This window comes from Lepisma saccharinum, chromosome 10 (assembly GCF_977018435.1).
Source record: "Lepisma saccharinum chromosome 10, izLepSacc3.1, whole genome shotgun sequence".
Classification (NCBI taxonomy): domain Eukaryota; kingdom Metazoa; phylum Arthropoda; class Insecta; order Zygentoma; family Lepismatidae; genus Lepisma; species Lepisma saccharinum.
In genome coordinates this window covers 85,385,355-85,405,137 of record NC_139238.1, presented here as the reverse complement: position 1 = coordinate 85,405,137, position 19,783 = coordinate 85,385,355, and the positions used below count along the sequence as shown (strand labels likewise).

At 41.3% G+C, this 19,783-nt stretch overlaps 1 protein-coding gene across 1 annotated transcript in view; it reads left to right on the top strand.

Moving 5' to 3' along the window:
* LOC145994005 (uncharacterized) overlaps positions 1 to 19,783 on the top strand; it is a 202,546-nt gene that overhangs the window by 125,097 nt on the left and 57,666 nt on the right. Inside the window, exons 3-6 of the mRNA XM_083130070.1 lie at positions 2,386 to 2,557; positions 4,186 to 4,377; positions 7,707 to 7,815; positions 8,873 to 9,078. Coding sequence (XP_082986196.1) covers positions 2,386 to 2,557; positions 4,186 to 4,377; positions 7,707 to 7,815; positions 8,873 to 9,078 — 679 coding nt within the window. The remainder of the gene's footprint in view (positions 1 to 2,385; positions 2,558 to 4,185; positions 4,378 to 7,706; positions 7,816 to 8,872; positions 9,079 to 19,783) is intronic.

Here is a 19,783-nt window from a genome sequence, read left to right as displayed (position 1 = left end):
AGTGCAGACATTGAGCCACTTTCATACTCTATCCCGGAAATCTCTGGAGGAAGGTCGCGCAGAAGGACAGGAAGTAGGTAGGCGGAGCGAAGTGGTGCACTTCGTTGTAAACAATTTGAAGCTGAAGTCGCTCCCCCTCCCCCCGCCCCCATGCGATCCTGTTCTCTCACACTTCTTGCTCCAGAGACTTGTTTTCGTTCGTTTGCTCCAGATATTCCCGAGGGAGAGTATGTAAGTTTTAGGCTTCCAGATAGGGTGACCAACTCTCCCGTATTTCCCGGGATCTCCCGTATTAGAATTAACTTTTTTTGGACCTCCCGGCTCCCGTATTGACATTCTATTTCTCCCACATTTTTCATAAACAACCAACACCGTGAAACTTCAACTCATTGCGAGTTCGGCGAGTCACACAAAACTTCAAGTCGGGTGCAAGATCTTACAAGTTTTACCTTTGGAGGGCGGAAGTGACGTCATATCTTGCAGTAGTGGATTGTTAGGACTAAGAAACATGCAAATTAGTAAATTTCTATTCTCTATTTTGATCTGTATATTATAAATAACTCTCTAGCCTTCTTAAACCCAAAGGTTCATTACTGCAGCAACACAGGCCTTCCATCTGTCCCTATCTTGAGCAAGATCTATACAGTATACTCTTTTCCATCCCTACCGATTTCCTTTACCTCTATCTCAACGTTATCCCTCCATCTTCGTCTTGGCCTTCCTACAGGTCTCTTACCATCAGGTTTCCCAACAAGAATCCTGTAAACTCCTCTTTCCTCTCCCATTCGTGCCACATGGCCTGCCCACCTAAGTCTTCTTGATTTAATTATTCTAATAATATCTGGACATGAATACAAATTATGTAGTTCTAAATTCTGTAACCTTCTCCACTCACCTGTCTTCTAATCCCTTTTAGGTCCAAATATTTTCCTAAGGATCTTATTTTCAAATACTCTCAATTTATGTTCCTCTTTCAATGTAACGGACCAAGATTCACATCCATATAATCTGTATATTATATAAAATGTAAATTAATTATTTTGTTTAATATTAACCATTTCATAAACATTTGCTTTAGTGATGTCGCGCCTCAAGAAATGCGCAAAATTAGTTGCGACTAAATCTCCTGAAAATTCAATGCCTAAAGTTGGCGACCGTAGTTCTCCAGAGGGCTAGACACCACTGCTATTCGCTGGTGAGAGCCGGCCTCTGTGCCAGAGTGGTTAGCACATCGCGCTACGACGCCAGGGGTCCCGGGTTCGAATCCCGGCCTAGGCATGGATGTTTGTGAATGTCCATTCATCAATTTCATCATATCATCACTCATCCCCATCTTCGCAAATTAGCCAAAAGTGGCACAAAAGGCGAAGTAAAATAAAGCAAATCAAATTTAAAAAATTAGAATTAGAAAGAAAAAATGGCGTTCTGAAGCTCGCTTATTCAGTGTTGCTACCTTGAGGTTGTTTTGTATATAACAGTAGACATCTCATCTAAATTCGAGCTGTGTAGCCTTCCACATAATTGAAGACTAAAATTGGTAAACGCGGTAAGTGCCACAATAATTCAAACACCGTTTTCCACGTTAAACTGTGAAATGTGCCATGCTTTATAATGTGGTAAATGTGCAATGTGGCTGGTAGCCCTCTCAGTAGTTCAAAGGGCGTGTAAAGAGGTCACTAGTGTGCACGTTCTTACGGGCTGATGTGATGAACGATGCGATTTTCCAACACTTTCGCTTTTGGCACTTACAACGTTTACCACTTTTAGTCCTCAATTGACTTTTAAGGTTTTCAGTTGTCCTGCCCTCGTACTATAATTTTCTTACTCAATTTGTTCAGGGGTTATTCTGGTACTTTGAAAAAAAATAGCAATGTTCAAAATATAAAGCTAGTGGAAATATACAGTCTCCGTAAATTTCAAAATAATAGGATAAAGAAACGATTGAGTGAGGCCCAATCACTGGCGTACAGAGGATTTCTTTTTCAGGAGGAGAGGCCTTGAATTGTAAGGTTTATAGTACATAGTTGTGTTGCACTGGGGAACGGTATATTTTCAGCGTACTCAAACACAAAGCTGGTACTCGGGGTAATTTTAATAAGTTTTTGCATTTACCATTTTGGTTTTCATAAACTTCGCTAGTGCTTTCATTTCAAAGTTTTGATCTTAGCAAAATTTCGAGAGGGATTGTAGCCCCATGAACTCCCCTCTGCGTACACCACTTTGCCCAATCGTCTGCTGCTTATTTCTATATAGAAGAAGGCCGTGATAAAAAATTATGACGTCATAACTATTAGAACGCTGGGCATAATAGTATTGCAATTAATTTGATCATTTGTTGTAATTCATTTGTTACTCTGTGTGAAATACCAATTTGTATTCTTGCAGTAGCTCGATTCATCGACTTGGATAAATACTTCGACCTGGATGAGTCGACCGTTGACATGATAAAATCGCTGCAGCCAAATATGTCGCAGGGATTCCCGGACATGGGGATTCCCCCTCTGGATCCTCTGGATGTCAAGAAAGCCAAGTTCAGCATCTCAAAGCCTATCATCGAGTAAGTAGAACGTACAGTGGGATCCATAAATATTACCAAGCAAATTGCTCATCATCATGTTTCTTCTCTTTACTTTACCCACTGATAACTTCAAGATTTGCAACCAGGCTACAGCAATCTCTGCAACACCTTAAGTAGAGGAAAAGGTCTAAATATGCCCCCCCCCTTTTTATGTTGTCATTTTTGGAGAAAAAAATTAATATATGAAGCACCTGCCTTTAAAATGCATATCTATGAAATATATACTTAAATGTAATAGCATGCTAAAGTATAAAAGGTCTCCATTTTTTTTTTTAAAAAAAAGCCATTTCCAAACAATGGTAAAATGATGTATTTCAAAATTGTGGTCTAAATATGGGCTACTAGTGGCAATATCACAAAAAGCAATTAACATTTTAAAAAACAGCCATTTATCGCTAAAATATTATAAAATGCATATTTATAAATAATCTGTTGTTTTGAAAATCACGCGGAATGGGAAAAATCGAAATTAAGAAAAACATCCAAATATTTGTTGAAAATCTGATCTCAACTTTAGACCTCATGTCATAGCCCATATTTAGACCATCACGCTGTTTTTCTTCTTTGATTTATTTTCGCTCCTTGTGGTACATATTTCACAAACAAATCATGGCATTATAAAAGCCCACATTTGTTTTATGTACCGCTAATATCATAACTTATACAAAGCAGATGAGAAATCAGAAAACGCTGAGTTAAAACATACCTGCAAAAAGTTTTCGGAGGTCGCAATTCTATAACAGCGTCCAAGGCCGAAACTAACCACCACTTTCTCTTGCGAATTGGCGCCGCATCCTTTGCCCTTGACAGAAAACCAGTTCCCATAGCCTCTGCCAGGCTGCAGCACCTGGGAGCGCTGATAACTCCAAAACCCATATTTAAACCTTCGCCCATATTTAGGCCTTCTTCTCTACTCATTCCTTAACAACACAGGATGAAAGGCTGTTCCCTCCTACTTATCGCCCATTGGAGCTATTTAAACTATACAGGGTGAGCATAAAGTATTTCCCTGATTATGAATATTTATATCTCAACTTCCACGGTAGATAGGCAAATAAAACTTATTGCAATAAGTAGTGCAACACATCAAGGTTTTTTTTTTCATTTTTTTGTTTTGTCTTATTCTTATTCTGATTCCCATATCATGGCCACAGCTTTCTCTGGACATAACCCCTCTTGACTTTTTTTATGGGGTTACGTTAAGGACACAGTGTTTAGTTCACCAGTTCCTGATATGCAAACTCTTCAGACACGAATATGGGATGTTATAGAGACGGTGACGGAAGAGAATTTGGGTATTGCCTAGACGTTCTAAGGGCAACAAAGGGAGCACATGTCGAAGTGTACTGATAACAAAACATTATGAGTTAAGCTACCATTTCCAACAAACCGCATATCTGTATCTAGCATAGATCTTTAGCAATAAAAGTTTGTAATCAGGGAAATACTATATGCTCACCCTGTATATATTAACATAATAAGAACACTTCTTTCTCACGAAATCAACATTTCCAAAAGTAACAACGAAGAAGAACTTTCACCGTGACTGGTCGTTTGTTTACTTCACCTGCTATCCGTTACGAACTCCCTTTTATTGTGATTTGCAGATTGAACCTTGACCTGACTGACTTGCACGTGGAGGGGTTGTCCGACTTCGACGTCGTGGACCTCCACGTGAAGATGATGTCTCTGGAAGTGAACTTTGCCTTCGTCTTCCACAAGATAAAAGCGAAGGGCAACTACAAGCTGGACGGAAAGGCTGCCTCCATACTCCCCATACATGGAGACGGGCCCTTCAGGTAAGGTCACGTGACAACTCACAGGATCTCAATCGGACAGTGCATGACTCGGAAGTTGATTAAAAAATTATCTTTTCTGCTGAGCCTTGAAAACAATGCTCCTTTCCCTTCAGTTACAAGTTTTCATTTTGCATTGTTTTTTGCCGTTTCTGTTGCATTTTACTTCATTTTTGAGGTTTACTGTCATCCTTCAATGCTGTTTCGTGAATTTTAAATGCATTTGCTATCATAACTAACATATTTAAATTTACAGAAAATACAGTCAATGGAAAAGCACAATATTATTTTTAATTGAAATGTTTGGTAATGGATTAAATAATTTATTGTGTTAAACTTATTTTTCCTCCAGCTAACTTAAAATACTGTGTGTGAAGTCTATTTTAAGCAGTGGCGTATACTGAGGCCAAGATCTGGGCTATCTCACTATGTCACGTGGTCCTCCTAGGCTATGAATAGAAATAAATTTGCCAACTCCTAAGAAATCAGGTTGCCAACTCATAAGAAATCAGGTTACCAACTCATAGGAAATCAGGTTGCCAACTCATAGGAAATCAGGTTGCCAACTCATAAGAAATCAGGCTACCAACTCCTAGAAATCAGGTTGCCAACTCAAAGGAAATCAGGTTGCCAACTCATAGGAAATCAGGCTACCAACTCCTAGAAATCAGGTTGCCAACTCAAAGGAAATCAGGTTGCCAACCCATAGGAAATCAGGTTGCCAACTCATAGGAAATCAGGTTGCCAACTCATAGGAAATCAGGTTGCCAACTCATAGGAAATCAGGTTGCCAACTCATAAGAAATCAGGCTACCAACTCCTAGAAATCAGGTTGCCAACTCAAAGGAAATCAGGTTGCCAACTCATAGGAAATCAGGCTACCAACTCCTAGAAATCAGGTTGCCAACTCAAAGGAAATCAGGTTGCCAACCCATAGGAAATCAGGTTGCCAACTCATAGGAAATCAGGTTGCCAACTCATAAGAAATCAGGTTGCCAACTCAAAGGAAATCAGGTTGCCAACCCATAGGAAATCAGGTTGCCAACTCATAGGAAATCAGGTTACCAACTCCTAGAAATCAGGTTGCCAACTCCAGAATCAGCATCAACATCTCACTGATATGAATATTTTCAATTTGTGATCGATTTTCCTCCTGTATTTTATTCTCTAGACGTCAGGCTTCGCAGATAGCCTAGAATATACGCCCTTGGTTTTAAGGTTTCTTTGTTGGCCACTATTATTGCTTTAATCCGTGGGTTTAAAGTTAGTCACAACCTAGACAAAATATAATATGATGCACCAGAAAAACACAACTGTATTTTCAGATGATGACCGACTACTTTATAGTGCAAGGTCCAGTCTGAAAGGAGATGAATTGATTTATACAGAAAAACCTTGCGGTATATTTCATGTAATCTTAAAGATAAAAAATTGGAAACTAGCTTAGCACTTAATTGCTTTTCTCCCTTTGCGTAAGTAGTTAAACCACCATACAACGGGTTTTATCAAATTATTCAACTACTATCTTTAAATTTATTTTAAAAAATCAAGCTTTCATTTTCAGGGCAAAAAATTATTTTGGGCCATTTTTACCATTTTAGGACATTTCTAAATAATGTTTAGGTCATTCAATGGGTCATTTTTAAAGATTTTTTAGGTCATCAACTTACGAGCCGTAGTTTTTAGTAACGTATTGAAACGCCACTCTTCTAGAGAGAGACATTTCTAAAGGGCAATAATTCAGGGAACATTAGAGACACTCACAATTCGGAATAATATAGTTTTATTAACATGTAACTAATTAATATTATGTTGTTAGTATCCTAATCCTAAGCTATGTTCTAACCCAATCATATCAGTTAAGTTGTATAACGAAGGGAACATCTAAGTCTCCGGCAACACTGAACTTAGTTGTAACCTTACCTTGAACTCGCACCCTGTAACAGCTCGGGCAGCGTTCCGACACACACAACATACTTAATTCTCCAATCTTCAGTATATGTAATTTGTTGTTGGCCTTGCCTAATTGCTCAGCCTGTCACTCAGAAGCGTGCTCTTTCCTGTTTCTGTGGCTATCTTCGCAAACTGTCCTATTTCTATAAGAAAGGCCTTGTCAGCCACATCCGTACTAGATGCGTAACCTTCTAGGTACATCTGCACGGGATGTGTGTCACATTTATTGACATATGATGATATCACTTGATTGACATCAGATGATTGGCACTTGATGACTGACACCTGATCATATGATTGACACTACACGACTGACAGCTGGTGATTGACATTATTGTCATATCATGGCCAAGACCTTGCCTTTTGAGTGGTGTATGCTAAGCCACCGCCGTCTCCGAGTTTCAACCTTCACACGTGGAGGAAGGCGTCTAACCTTAACTGACCAGTGCTGAGTAACTGGCAAGATCAACTGTTACTTCTTTCAACACCTAAAACTGTAATATGCATTACAACGTTACATTAAATGCACGTTACAATATAAAAGCCCACCGACTTTTATTGGGGGTCGTATTTAGGGTACGCTAAACTAGAGCTACTCCCTAAGCGAGAGGTACGTTTGTAACAGTAAGGGGGACTCGCCCTGTGAAATAAAGAGAACTCTTAAACATTCGATTTAAACACTTCGATTGACTGGTTTGGCAGAGTTGTGAGAATAATAGAAAGGGGATAAAGGAACGTTCGTTTACCTGTAGAACTCGATGTGTAGATAGTCTCCGCTGATTTGTAGATAACGCACTCCAGAAATAAATCTTCGATAACGCACCACTCCTCGCTGTAACTCGTTTTGTATCGATCGTTAATCCTGTATAAGTCTGAGGCAACTACTGCTCACGCCATAATTCTCTAAGTAACACTGGGCTGAGAAATGATCTCTCGAACAATTTATGTGGAATTCGAATTTCCGATCGTTAAAACCGTTGACGAGACCGCGTCTGTCGATAACGGTGTTTTTAGCATAATGCTGCGTTTGCATTATTTTTTCATACGATTTCCGGGAGAATTCGTATCAGCGTGTTATGTGCTTTCCAACTTCTTCAACCGGACCCTTTTTATGACTATCTGGTTATGACGCCAGGGGTTCCGGGTTCGAGTCACGCCTTCGGCCTGATACGGTGATGTTATTTTGAAATAAATCAAAAAGTAAGGATTTCTGTATTTCTTCGTCAATGAAAATTTTGTCTTGTGTATGATTTCTTATGCATTATTTTGTCTTAATTGTGGAGTAAATCTCCCGAATCATTGCCGCGCCCTGTATATAACATAAAAGTGCAGTACATGCTCGTAAATTTCCGAGTACTAGTATTTATTTCCTTTTCCAGTGGGTCCGTAACGGGGTTCAAACTCAAAGGAACCGCCAGGGCCGGCCTTGAGGGGAGCAACGTCTACGTAAGGGACCTCGAGCTGAGCATGAGCGTGGAAGACTACGACGTAAGTATCTGTCATCGACGTATAAAGTGTTGTGGATGCGTCAGCGTAGAAGTTATGGCTAAAGGCTGGGCATTGATGTTTGTGAGTGTCCATGCATAAATTTCATTATATCATCACTCATCCCCATTTTCGAAATTAGCCAAAAGGGGCACAAAAGCGAAGTAAAATAAAACAAATCAATCAATATCTTTCTTTCTCTCTCTTTCTCTATTTCTCTCTCTCTCTCTCTCTCTCAATATCTCTCTCTCACACATGTTCTCTCTCTCTTCTATCTCTCTCTCTCTTTCTTTCTATCTCTCTCTTTCTTTCTATCTCTCCCCTCTTTTTTCATTTTTCTTCTTTCTTTCTCACATCTCTTTCTTTCTTCTTTCTTTTTCTCATATCTTTCTTCTTTCTTTTTCTCATATCTTTCTTCTTTCTCTCTTATCTTTCTTTCTTTTCTCTTTTGTCTCTTTTCTCTTTCTTTCTTCTTTCTTTTTCTCTCTTCTCTTTCTTTCTTCTTTATTTTCCTCTGTTCTGTTTCTTTCTTATTTATTTTTCTCTTCTCTTTTTTCTTCTCTCTTTTCTCTCTTCTCTTTTTTCTTCTTTCTTTCTTCTCTCTTTTCTCTCTTCTTTCTTTCTTCTTTCTTTTTCTCATCTCTTTCTTTTTCTCTCTTTTCTCTCTTATCTTTCTTTCTTTTCTCTTTTGTCTCTTTTCTCCTTCTTTCTTCTTTCTTTTTATCTCCTCTTTCTTTCTTCTTTCGTTTCCTCTCTTCTGTTTCTCTTTCTTTCTTTTTCTCTCTTCTCTCTCTTTCATCTCTCTTTTTCTCTTTTCTCTTTCTTCCATTTCTCTTTTTCTCTCTTCTCTTTCTTTCTTTCTTTTTCTCTTTTATCCTTCTTTCTCATTGATTTGACCGGTAGATAACTTCTACAATGTAGATGACTAAGTACCAGACTTAACATCAAAGTTTAAAGTAGGAAGCCATACACGCAAGACCTGTGCGATTTTGGAGAGCACATCTTTCCAGTTTCTCCACTGAAAATTCAAGGTGAGATTCCACTATACTCCTTCTTCCAGGTTCACGTCGGTAACCTCCTCGGAGGGGGCTCGTTCGGTGAAGTCCTGAATGAAATAGTCAATGCCCTCGGAGCGGAGATCGTGAACAAGATCGAGGATGCCTTGAACGAGAAGATTGTGGCCCTCGTCAAGAAGACGATGAACAAGGCTCTGGAAGACGTCACCATCGAGGATGTCCTAGGGAGGCTGGGAATTCCTCAGTATCAGTAAGGATGTGTTCGGGAAGATGTCGTTCTGTATCACCCTGTATTCGTCTGCTGTCACATGTCCAAAGTATACGCTTCTGTGCTCGATCTGTGTACTTGTCGTTTCTTTAAGACCTAAGTCTTACCTTAATCCCTTTAAGTTCATGTTTTACTTCTTTTATATTTGTTATTTAGAGTTCAGGCGCGTAGCCATGGAGGGGGCTAAAGCCCCTCCCGAAATTCTACAAATATCTAATTTGAATACTGTATAATGGTAATTAGTTTTACGTCCTTAGCAGGATTAAACATCTGTTAATAACGTAGAAATTTTCAGAAAAAATGCAGGCTTGACCAGGCACATATCGTGCCATTTCTCTACCACTGAGCCACCGAACCGGCCTGGCACGGTATGCCAGAGACCCGGGTTCGAGTCCTGGTCGAGCCTGCATTTTTCGCTCAAAATTTCTACGTAGTACATCTCCTGTGTGTGTCTAATATTCAACAATGTGTTAATAAGTTGTAATATAATGACAAATTCATCTTCAGGGTTTGTACCCGCCCACCCATACTTTCTTATCTGTAGATGGCGGCTGCTCATACCTATGCAACACACAAATATCCAGAAGATATCATATGGATATCTTCTGGATATTCGTGCCGAAGTTCTGTAGACACCCATTGAATATGCCTTGGATCTCCCTCCTCTGGATATCCAGGTCAGGATATTCTCTGGATATCCAGGACGGGAAATCCCTTGCACATCCTATGGTTATCCACAATATCCATGGATCTGATCTGGGCGTTTGTGGATATCCTATGGATATCCCTTGGAGATTTGTGCTGTATGGGTAAGGGGGTGAGCCTCCCGAATTAGAATTCTGGCTACGGCCCTGTTAGCGTCGCTTCTCTGACACTTTTGGCTAATTGTGAGAATGGGGGTGAGTGATGACATGATGAAATTCATGAAGGAACTGCCATGACCATGCCGAGATTCGAACCCCTTGTGCCGTCGTAGCGCGCTGTGCTAACCATTTCGCCACGGAGACCGGCGTTTACGTTCAGTTCACTTAATTAGTGTTAGCAGAATTATATACGTTTCATCAGTGGCACAACCTTCTACAGTCTACGACGACAGAGGTTCGAATTCCTTCCTGGACATGGGTAGTCTTCGTGAGTGTTCCTTTATCAGTTCCATCACATCATCGCTCATCCTCATCGTCGCGGTTAGCCAAAAGTGGCAGAAAAGCGATGCTAAATAACAAATCGAACATTCTATCAGTGTTTCCACAATCTGAAATTTCCCTTTCGAACGGAAGAAATTTCCCTTTTCGCATTTTTTCCCTCCGTCTAAAAAAATAATATAGTATCTAGGTAGTATTTATCGTTGGCCAGTGAAAAATACCACAGATATTAATTTCCCTTCTCGATACCGAACCCATGACCCAGGTTTGTTTCATTGCCCAGATCGTAAGTTCATCATTCGTCCTCATTCTCGTGAAATAAACAAAATAGAAATAGACAAATAGGGCTACATACTGAAAGAAGAGGAGATAAGTTCCCACTGGAGAAGACCTCGTTGCAGGTGTACGTACAAGGGGTATATTATTCCACTCTTGTTGGGCCTCTTCGGTAATCGTGCCCACCTTACGAGAAGAAAGGCGGTGTTTCAGAAGCCCAAATGCACAGTAGTCACGGGGGTCGGAGAAGGGAATAGTACGAATCCCGGTACTAGCTTGAATACAAGCTTCCAGTCTGCCATGTAAAGATTGCTGCACACGTTAGAGTTGTTATTTGTAAAGGTAAGGGTGCAAAATAGCCCAAGTGTTGACACACCCAAAATTTTAAAATCATATTCAAATTCAAAATCCGGCGCCGTCACCTGTGGTGTCAGCTTCACTGGGGTAGTCGGAATGTCAGCAATGATTTGGCTGTGTGACTCGACGCCTTGTCCTGATGGAGCTCCACACGGTTGGTATCCGCGCCATATATTGTGGGGATTTCATTGTTGTAAACATCAGTCAAAACATGTTCCTGATAATACGCAGCATTGATTCACATTGTTGACAACGCGACATAGCTTCAATTTTCCCCTGTAACAAAAGCCAGCCACAACAATGAAACCGCGTGGTCCACGGAAGCGGCTGGCCATAGCACGCTGTGTCGGTGGATTCGGACGCCGTCACTTCCACGTAGTACACCCTGAACAGCATTTTGCAGACAAATGAGGCTCTGGCGACTGGCCCTATCGCCAGTATAATTCTGTTAAAAGCTGAGACTGTGAAGGGGCACTCAGCACACAAAAATATAAAACTACAAAACTACAGAATTACAATATTACAAAATACAAAGCAAAAGATAAAAAAAAGATAAAAATGGCAGTAGGTATGTTACACAAAGTAACAGAACAAAATACAAACACAATATAGTACAATCACAACAGAGTACTGCTGAATACTTTCAGATACAAACATGTTATACATCGCACAATAGTCGATGAACACTAATATTAATTACACAATTTGTACAAATATCAAATCCATATGAGAGTAAATAGGGGAGCACTATGGCATTCACGTTGGAGTGTCCAACAGCAAATCCGTGTTCGCGGCACTGTTTAACTATGCTGGAATAACTGAAGTGGGCATCGGAAAGTGCTACAATGTAGCCTTCTCAGAAGCGATTCACTTTCGGCGCCATTACACTTCGACCAACATGACTACTTTGCTAGCCGACACAACACATACTACTGCCTCAGTGTGAAACTTCCACGTGTCTGCGCTGCGCCTGCTCTGTATCGTGCCCTTACAATCTTGTCTATATAGAAGAAAATCAGCCTCTATAGTTCTATACGAGCTTGTTGTACAGAGCATTCTCTGACATTCGCTACGAGACTCGGCGGCAAGCGTCCCGGCATCAGCGCTTGTCTTTCCCGGTGAACGGGTCCGCGACAGTCCCTAGAGTCGGCTATTAAAATTACAGTTTTCATATTGTGTACTAACCTTGACTACAGAAGGTGTTGAAAATGATGTCCCTCTGCTGCAACACATTCCTGGCATCTCCGAGGGAAATTGGCATTCACACGTGCAAGTTCGTCTACTGTAATTCTCCGGATTTCTCGTACAATACTCTCTTTTAACTCATGGATGGTGTGCGGATTGCCTTTGTATACTTCATTTTTTAGATTTCCCCATTTTTCTTTCCACTTTTATTCAGAACTGACCCTGTTACTCTAAACTTTTTACGAGGTTTAATATAGTGGTCCTATGTGTGGAACGGGAACACCAGGAAATTTCGTTACAAAACTTCGTCGCACTTCTCCACAATTCCTCTTTCCGAAGGAACACTCGACAACGTAAATTCTTTGTTGCAATGTAAACTTTTGTTGTGCCATATTAAGCCACAACCTTCAACATACGGACACGACACAACACAACTTCCGAGGGAGGATTATACTGGCGTCAGTCTGCAACGTCAACAGAAAGGGAAAGAGAGCGAAGGCAGGGAGAGCGAAAAAAACAGACTAGCAAGCGACTGTCGCGTACCCGTTCACCGGGAAAGACAAGCGTTGACGCCGGGCCGCTTGCCACCGTCTCTCGTAGCGAATGCCAGCGAATGCTCTGTAGAATTAATTAAATGTATGTTCTCTGATTCATTAATTGGAATTGCAACATATTATAAAGAGTGTAAACACAGTTTGAAGTCTGATTGACTAAGTGAACAAATTTTACACGATTCTGCGCCCAAGAACATTGTATAGTTACAAGTTTCTGCAGAATGGTGAGTACGAATGTATTCAGTTCCTCTCTAAAATGTGTCTATGAAAATGCATACACAGATAGTCTTATCTTAGTAATTTGAGTAAAAGTATTACATCGTTAAATACTCTCACATTATTCAAGGTATTGAAACAAATTTGGCTACATATTATAATATTCAATATAGCTTTTAAAACACAGCTGGGGGATGTAAGAGGTGGCATTTCAATCCCAAACCTTTATTCTTCATGGTACACACTGGGATACATTTTATACAAGCTGGCGAGATTCTGTGTCTGGAATCACAGCCAAGGAAATACTCTGTGAGGCTTGTATTGTGTTATGCATGTGTGTTTGTGATTGTCCCTTCATCCAACTAATATTACCATAATCCATACTCCATCGTCGCGATTATCAAAAAGTGCCACAAAAGGCGGGGTAAATAAACTAAATCAAATCAAACTATTTTAATTTGTACCTTTTCCACTGAATCATCCCACCTAAGCCCTATAGTTGAGTTGAGTTGATTTGGTGTTTTAAGTCCACTTTATGCACAGTAAGGCTAATCGGGACTGGACCTAAAGTTTAAAGTGGGATGCGAACCACTTGTGCCTCCACCGGATATCGAACCCGGGACCCCTTGATTACAAGGCGACGACGCCACCACTGCGCCATCGAGAAGGCCTCCATAAGCCCTATACTGAGGATTTAAAATTGAACTAACAATATTCTAATATCGGAAGAATTACTTATACCATTGATACTGAAACATTATGCAAAAAGTTCTAATAAAAGCTTCAAGCTTCTTTTGATAGTCGTTAGATAATACAGTAAAACCTCGTTAATACGGACCCAAAAAAACAGAATTCAAGGTTTTAAAGGTGGCTAGAAGTCAACAAGACAACTTCCCAAAGAAAAGGCAGTCGACCACTGATGAAATTCTGTTTCCCGCAGACTTCGTACTGTACTGTACCTAGGTATAGTGTATTTAGGCCTATGCCCTTTGAATAGAAGGGTGAGTCATAAGTCTTGCATATTTCCACGACCCAAACAGCGACTGTAAGGACAAGGTGTCCCAAGAGATAGCAGACTATTGTACACGGAGGGCGCCACTCCGTCAGTCAGTTGTGAGTGGCAGTGACGGTGAGTGTTCAACAACGTCTGATCCGTGAACTCTTACTGTATGAGTTCGAACTCGGGCATAACGCTGCGGCAGCAACCCGCAACATTTGTCATGCGAAAGGGGAAGATACAGTGAACCACAGCAACACGTTGGTTCCAGAAATAGCGTGCAAGTTGCACAAATGTCGAAAATCAGCCACGTTCCGCCCCAGGGTGACAGATTCGGAGGCCGCACGACACGCCTGTGAGGAAAATCCATGCACCAGAACACGCCGATTGTCAAACCAAATCGGCAGTCCAGTCAACTGTACTGCGTCACCTTCTTTGGTGAACCGAAAGCGCGCCCTGCTGCAACAGGATAACCCAAAACCACACTCGGCAAGGAAAACGCAACAAAAACTTCAGGAACTTGATGGTATCGAACTGACACCCGAGTAGTATAAATTTGTGCATCTGACCACAACTCTGATTTCTTGACCAAACGACCACAAAAAGTTGAAAAACTCACTTTCTCTCCCTGTTCCGTGCCTCATTTATTACGCTGACGACGTTTCACGGGCGCAAAAAGGCAGTGATGAGTGAAAGATGAGCTCTCATCCCCTCATCCTTCTCATCTTTCTCATTCTCTTTTTATTCTCTCATCTTCCTCTCATCATCCTCTCATCCTCCCATCTTTCTCTTATCCTCTTATTTTTTTATTTTCTTATTTTCTTATTTTTTGAAAGATGAGTGCATCTTATCGTAATTTTCCAAGTCTGGGACCAAATGTTTATATATCATGACCTACGTAAACCTCTTTTCTCATTCTCTCATTCTCTCATTCTCTTATTTTTTGAAGGATGAGTGCACTTTATCGTAATTTTCCAAGTTTGGGACCAAATGTTTATATATCGTGATCTTCGTAAACCTCTCTTCTCATCCTCTTATTCTCTCATCCTCTCATTCTCTCATTCTCTCTACCTTTAGAATATTGTCGTCAACATTAGAGATGAAGTTGGAGTGCTGGAATCAACGGGGCCAAATGTTTATATATAGTGACCTTCGTAAACCTCTCTCTCGGGGGAACGATGTGGCATATACACACGCGCGCGCTCTCATCTTCTCATTTTCTTATTCTCTTATTCTCTCATTCTCTCATTCTCTCATTCTCTTATTTTCTCATCTTCTTATTTTTTGAAAGATGAGTGCACCTTATCGTAATTTTTTCCAAGTCCGGGACCAAATATTTATATATCGTGATCTTCGTAAACCTCTCTCTCTCGGGGGAACGATGTACCACACACACACACACACACACACACACACACACACACACACACACACACACACACACACACACACACACACACACACACACACACACACACACACACGCGCGCGCGCGCGCGCGCGTATGCCTCTTATTATTTTCTGTATTGTGACGCAAACAAACAAACAAATAATAATTGTTGTTTTTTAGGATGCCTGGCCCCTGTAACCTCGCCAGGGTGCGTGGTGCCCAACCAAAAAAAGTAAAAGGTTCTAACGGCTGCGGTTATATATTACCGCACCTCTGTAGAGTTTCACGTGTTTTTTTTTTTTCCCCAAACTTCCATGAAACCCTACAGAGGACCTCCGTAATGCATGCAACGTGTACTAACGACTCTAGTGTTATTTGATGTTGTGATATTTTTGGATATAGAGTTTTATTGTGTGATAGATAAAAATAATTATGTTTATTATAATATTTTCTTGATGAAGATGGAGAATGTATGTGTGTGTTACAAATAAAGTTGCATGCTTTTTTTTTAATGTGTGTGTATGTGTTTTTGATGTTCGACAGCATCTGAAACAATAAAAAGAAATTTTATTGTTAATTTTCACGTGTAAAAACAACAACAAATTTTTTGTGCAAATTTTCTGATTGTCTCGTGCTATAGTGCAAAAAAGATATTGTAAGTGATAACTAATGAAATTGACATTGTAACTGATCTGAACTAGTGAAATTCGTATTGTGCCATTGTAACTGATTGTGCTAGTGCAGAAAATTTCTTATTGTGCAAGAAAAGATGTTAAAAAACTTGTTAAAACTGCTCTGTGACCCTCTCGTTCTTCACGTCGTAGGCGAAGGACTTCTCTGCAATCAGGATGACACTGCATAGGGTATCCTCGGGCAAGGCATCGTGGAACTCGCAGACGACCTTGATGTTGGTTCGATCGTTGACCACCACCTGCCTTCTCTTAGATGTGTTGATGACGGTCATGGGTCTCCGTGCTTTGAACTCGCTGGGCGTGTAGTACATGTCCACGCTTCCCTCGGTCACGCGTTTGTAAGCCGAGAACGCTTCGTAAAGTTTGAGGTAATCGTTTTTGGTCACGTCGAGGTTGTAATTCTCGCGCGGGAACACTTCGTTGCGTCCATTTTTGAGATAAACGTTCTTGATCTTGCAGTCGTCGAATTTGCTGGAATCTTTTTCCTGATTCTTGTCCCTCCCGGTCTGAAAGAGCACTACGACGAAATCTGGCATGTCGAACTGCATGTTGTTGAACTGCGTCGTCACGTCGAATTCCATGTGACTTCCCGACGCCATCTTCTGCACGCACTGGTAACCGTGAAAGTGAATCGGCACCTGCGGACTTTTCAAGATCTCCGCTTTGTACTTGAGGGCATAGTTCGTTTCGTATTCCACCACCGGCATTCTCAATTCCATGCTCCGGATGACGCACTTGGCTGCTTCGGGTAAAGTGTTGGCTATCGGCGTGGTGCCGTCCGGACCTAAAGTAGTGTATCGCATCAGTGCGTCGTTGTCGTTGGCCGCTCTTCGAAACGTGACCCTCAGTCCTCCCTTCCACATGATCTCCTTGTAGTCCGAGAAGAAACCTGGCAGCAGACGCATGGGAAAAAGCACCGTGTGACTTTTCGTCGATATTTTGGTCCCGGCTTCGAATCCCCCGGCCTGGTAGTACGCAGCGTCCGTTTTGGATAATTTCAACGTTCCCACTGCCGTCGACGTGATGCCTGGATAATCTATTCTGTCGATGACGGTGTTGTGTTTCCTCACCTCCACCTGCGAGAACAGGTGAGGCACGAAGTTGTCCACGAGTATCAAGTTTGCTGCTGCGGGAAACGCGTCTCCGCTTTCTTTCTTCACTACGTCGAATTGAAGGTAGAGGTCTGCTCTGTGAGGATGAATGAACCCATCGCCTACGTCCACGTCGTATTCGATCTCCCTGTTCGCTTCGTTCAGATTGGCGAACGTGCGACGGTTGGGAGGGAAAGATTGCAATTCGTAACTTTCGATTTGCTCCATTTTACATGTATGGTTATTTATTATACGTTGATCTCCACGATGGCCGTCGTAGTGGCACCTGCGAAATCCACCACGTCTCCTTTCTCGTTCGTCACCACCAACTCTATGTCGTCTATGCGGTTGCGGCATACTGGAAAATAGATCGGCGAAGAGGGCGTGTAGATGATCGGTTCCATGAACTCGGAACTTGGTTTGAAAGTGGCTATGATTCCCGTCTGCTTGTGACTTCCTAATCCGTCCGAGGATTTCGTGATCATTCCTTCCGCCACGTTACAGTGTACGTTCAAAGTCTCTATGGCCAAGAATTTAGGAATGTTGGTTGCTACGTGCTTGATGCCAGCTTCGAGTTTGGTGTCGTTCTCGAAACCTAAAAGTTCTCCCATGGTGCCCAGGTCCACGGTCTCCGTCGCGGATAGGATTTCCACTCTGTGCGTGACCGAATTTTGAGAAAGATATGTACCTTTGGGTAATTGAGCTTGCAAAGTGGAAAGATTGTATTGTCCTGGCGTGACGACGATGTGTTCGCTTCCGACGCTAATTTTGTTGTTGTGCTGCGTAACATTGGGTATGAGGTACATGCTGTAGAATGCACGCAGAGCCACGGATTTAGGATAGACGATGTCGTCGTGCAGCGTGAGTTTCAAAATTGAAGATTCGCTCGTGAGATGGAACACACCCATCCTAGTGATGCTGTTTGAGGTTCCACAATGCTTTCTGGAAATCCTCGATCGTAGGGTTATTTATTTTAGAGAGAAACGCGAGCACGGAGAGGCAGAGATGACCGCAGTTCACGTCTCCGAAATCTTGAATGCGTTCGTCGTTGTAGTATATGGAGGTTTTGCTTGTTTTCAGATAATGAACTAAATTTGTAGGTGGAACACCTCCGAAAGAATCGAAAACGAATGCTTTATCATTATCGTTTTTGTGGTAACATATCCAATGCGTGCCTGGATTTTCTTGGCCGTCCAAGTTGACTACTCCGCATTCTCTTCTTTTGACGCTTGAAGGTAACGAGTCGGACATGAAAACTCCTCTGAAGTGTTTAATTTTTAATGGTTTGATCAGAGATTCAATGTCTCGGTTGGTGAGTGCTTCTGTTTCTTTTTTTTAAACTTTTTCATCACGCCCTTCCCCCCTTTCTTCTCCATGGCCAGGTTGTGACGTTTCTGTTCTTCCAATTCCGCCTTGTTCTTCTTCGAGTCGATGACAGTTTTCGCGATGGCGGCACTTCCGCCGGCCAAACTTCCAACGGCCCCCAATGCTGCCAGGATGGCCGGGATGCTGAATATGAAACCTCCGATCTTTTGCTGTTTCCGCGAACGCTGCAATCTTTTCAATTGAGGTGTGCTGAGCAGCAATTTCATTCCGTGTCCTTTCGACAAGCAAGAACGTTTCTTCTCACGTTGTTTCTTGGTGAGTAACCCATCGAGGGTACCTAGATTTTTTAGATTCGAATATGGTATCTGGTACACGACACCCTTGGGCTTCATGTTGATGCTCTATGTGTTATTTTCACGGTATGTTATTTATATATATATTCTGAGATTTTTTCTTGTGTAGTTTTTTACGGTATGTTATTTATATATTTTCAAGGCCTCGCAGTCGTTACACAAATTCTATTACATGCTTTGTTTTCTTGCCAAGAAGTTCCTTTGTCCCCTTGTACACGATTCGAGTTTTGTTCTCGATTAAAATAGATAGCTTCTCGTCGGATAACATGTTAGCGTATCGATCTGGTAAAAATAGACTGTATTGTGCGTTGAGCAACAGGCGTACCTTGGGACCATACTGGGTAGAAACGATTGAACCGGAAGTTATCGTGTAAGATTTGTCGACTTCCAATTCCCGAATTTTTACATACTCAAATGACAAATTTAGCATTTGTTTTAATGCTTGGAGCTCACTTATTTTTTCAGTCGTCATATCAAAAAATTTCAGAGTGTTAGAGAGAAATTTAATTGTTTTTTTTTTTCACGATGTGTGTTATTTATATATACCGAAGATTATTTTTTTCACGATGTGTGTTATTTATATATCAAGTTTTTTTGACACGTATATATATTATTATTTTTTAACAGAGGAAGAAAGTCCGTGCTTCGGAAAACGCGATGATGTGCGTAATGATATCTTCCGTCTCCTGCATAGACTTGTACCAATCTAGTGTGTACCATCTTCTTCCCTGTCTTGCCTCGTCCAGTTCGTCCGACCTCTCGTTCAATTTTTCCCCTGCAGCCGAAAGCAGAATGTTGAGATCACTGCACCTCAGGCCGCTGATCTCCCGAAGATGGTCCTTGAGAACCATTTCACAAGGGATGCGAAATTCCGGCGTTGTTCTTGCTATGATTAGAAGTTTATTAACATCTCCGTTTACTATCTTTTTGAATATTTTAGATAGTAGCTCGGGTGGCAAATCAGTTATACGAGACATGTTGTTATTATTATTATTTTTTTACGGTATGTTATTTATATACCCCACCCCAATTTTTGTTTCGTGTTCATGGCGATGGTGGTGCCCAGTGCGGCGACCCGTTCACCCAACGATGCGTCTCTGCTCACGAA